The sequence below is a fragment of the Silurus meridionalis genome, chromosome 5 (genome assembly GCF_014805685.1).
Source record: "Silurus meridionalis isolate SWU-2019-XX chromosome 5, ASM1480568v1, whole genome shotgun sequence".
Lineage (NCBI taxonomy): Eukaryota > Metazoa > Chordata > Actinopteri > Siluriformes > Siluridae > Silurus > Silurus meridionalis.
In genome coordinates, this window is record NC_060888.1 from 7,058,599 (window position 1) to 7,061,870 (window position 3,272).

Here is a 3,272-nt window from a genome sequence, read left to right on the forward strand (position 1 = left end):
TAGATAGATAGATAGATAGATAGATAGCACATTATAGATAATCCCATATGGTATAGTACATATGTTTTTTGCTACTTGTGAAAAATAAATGAACATCTGCCATATACTCTTTCACTCACCTGTATACTGCACCTTTTGTTTACGTATTGACAATGTCCCTTCGCGCCACTAGAGGCGCTGTTCTGTGCCTGCAGCCGCTCACAGCCGAGGAAGCAAAACAACCAGTGAAAGGAAGCGGAAGTGAATGCTATTGTAGATGTATATGTTACTATGCGCCTTATTTCAACAGATTAAAATTAGATTTGTCCTCAGCGACTAAACGTCTTCTGGGAAAAATGATGATTCACATAATGTGTGAGTGTCGAGCACCTGGAAAACATTTGATTTTATTTGTGTTTTTGTACTGCAGAAGAATAGGCTCTGCTGCTTAATGTAACTAGCACTGTACTATCCTGCAGGTGTTTGTTTTTCTTCGAGTTAATGAAGTTCATATAATGTATTAATTATGTATTAAAGAACTCAGTAATGAGGAAGAAATTTGCATTCCAAAAAAAAAAAAAAGTCAACAAGTTGGCGAAAAAAGGCAGGTCATATAGGATTTGATTCATTTGAATCACTTGTATCATTTGGGTCCACAGCACTCAAATAAGTAATATATATATATATATATATATATATATATATATATATATATTAGCTAATAGTTGTTGGAAAAAAGTTGCCAGATGACGCAATAGTAGAAAAAAAAGAACAATTTATGTTGAAAGATGTATAATTACAGGACAATTAAAATTTCAGACAGTCATATGATCATATTGTTTTGTTTGCATAAATGCTCTTCATTAGACATCTTAGTTAATTTTATTAAAATTAATTTCAAATATTCACCTGTCCTAACAAAAATGAAAGACATTGCTGTAAAAGTCATGATTAAGTTGAAGAACAACACAACACTTTACTGTTCACATAAACAGTATAGACAAAATTATTATGACACCTGACTTGGTTAAGTGTCCACTAACTTTTGTTCATATAGCGTTGTGCAGCTGAACCCAGTACTGTTGATTTCATGTTGCCTGATCATTTTCATGTCTATTGCCAATTGTTTTTGTTTTTTTTTGTTCTCTTGTACGGCATCCTGCCTTTTCTAGCATCCCTATCATCTACTGTTAAGGGGGTGACAGAATAACTGGCTCATTTGTGAAAAGGGGACTGGAATTATATTGGTTCTACTGTAATTTGCAAGTTTCCTTTATCTTGTTTACCTTCTTATGACCTTTTAGCTCCCCTGATGGCTAGTGATGCTTCTGATGATGACATGCCACTCACTCCACCCTCTCCAGGCAAGACGAAAAAGCAACAAAGCTCACCCGAATCCTGGCCCCAAGAAGACCTCAGTTCAGAAGCCGTCAATGCATCGGATGGAAAGAAGTCACCAACAAAGCAGATGGATGATCAAGGAAGAACATATAGCTATATGAGCCCGATCAGCAGCGATGTGGAAGACATTCCAGAAAAGCCTCAAACAAGAGAGTACAGTAAGAAACAGGCCAAGAGGCATTCCACGAAGAGACCACACCAAGAAAAGTCTCAAATAAGAGGAAGCACTAAAAAAATAAAGCAGTGTAGTGATATCAGTCCAGCTGAAAGTGAGTCTGATTTTGAAGAAGCATCAAAAAACAAAAGGAGTCAGGAAACAAAAGCGAAGATGTCACCAAAAGACTCAGACCAGGAGTCCGGAAATTGTGTCACTGGAAAGGCATGGATTAGAAAGCAACAAAACAGTAAACAGTCCAATAGCCATGTTTTAACAGACAGTGATTCTGAAACCTCTGTTAAGTTGAGAAAGACAGCACCTATGTCCAGAAAGACAAAAGAAAAGTGTATAATGTTTACAGAAAAGGTTGAGCAAGCAGACTGCGGTTTATCCGACTGGGACAACAGCAGAGTAAAGAGCGGAAGCATGTCTGAGGATGAAGAAACTAAAGATGCTGCAGAGCATCAACTAAAAAACAGTACTGAAAAATTCCAAAGAAGAAGCAATCACGAATATGCAGATTCTGCATCCTCAGATGATAAAGAGGACGTGGAAGAGAGGCCAAAAAAGCATCGTGTCAAGGTACCTCAGAAGAGGAAGGATCGAGATTTAAAACTGTTACTTAGGAAGTCTGAGGTTCTGGAGAAACCTACTGAGGGGTCACCAAGTAAGCCTCGAGTTAAGAAAAAAGAAGGACAGAGCCCTCACAAAGCCGTTCCCATCGAGTGCGAAATATGCGGTCGCAACATCCGGTGCAAAGCCATTCTGGAGAGGCACATGCTCTCACACACAGGAGAGAAGCCATTCGAATGCGATGTGTGCGGCAAGCACTACACCAGCAGCTCCAACCTGCGCATCCACCAGCTCAGCCACAGCGGGAAGATGGATTACACCTGCAATTTGTGTGGCCAGAAGTTCACTCACTTGCCATATCTGAAGAGACATCTTTTGAGACACTCGGGGAAAAAGATGCACATTTGCGAATACTGTGGCAAAGGCTTCATCCAAAAGTACCACCTTTTGCGCCACATACTGGTACACACGAGGCAAATGCCGCACGTCTGTGAAAAGTGTGGCATGAGCTTCAACCGGACAGACTACCTGAAGCAACATCTGCGCAGCATCCACCTGATCGCAAGCAGCACACACAAGACAAAGCCGGAAAAACTATTCAAGTGCGAGACATGCGGTAAATCCTTTGCCAGCCTCACTACCCTGGAAACACACAAACGAGTACACACAGCGGCCAAGCCATATTCGTGCATCGTATGTTTGCGCCACTTTAAACAATCGAGTCACCTGTATTCGCACATGTTCACGCACTCCAGCGAGAAGCCACATGCATGTAATCTCTGCGAGTTAAAGTTTTCTCGCAAAACCTACCTGCAAAAGCACAAAGAAAAGATGCATAGTAGAGACGGAATGTCCCAAAGTTCTTGACTGTTTCTGCATTGCCCATTTAAAAAAAAAAAAACTTTCTGAATGTTTGTAATCATATTAAACCTGTGTTTGTGAATTCACTTATACAGACTCAAAACATTGACATTAACATAGGCACTTTTTTCACTATTAATTCTAGTGAGTGGCAAAAAAAGTTTTGTTCATAGGAATGTAGCTTAATGTGGAAAACCAAAAAAAAAATAAAGGGTTTACTTTGTATTTAATACTTAAAGCTAGAATGGCGTTTTAGTGCCATGAGCAATAGCGCCCTCTAAGGTCACAAACTATGATGGTC

General features: G+C 39.7%; 1 protein-coding gene across 1 annotated transcript; it reads left to right on the forward strand.

Moving 5' to 3' along the window:
• The first annotated feature begins 218 nt into the window (after positions 1-218).
• Positions 219-3,057, forward strand: LOC124386284 (zinc finger protein 551-like). The gene is made up of 2 exons (XM_046850027.1): positions 219-354; positions 1,284-3,057. The coding sequence occupies exons 1-2, from the start codon at positions 336-338 to the stop codon at positions 2,975-2,977; spliced, it is 1,713 nt and encodes a 570-aa protein (XP_046705983.1). The 5' UTR covers positions 219-335; the 3' UTR covers positions 2,978-3,057.
• The last annotated feature ends 215 nt before the right edge of the window (positions 3,058-3,272 follow it).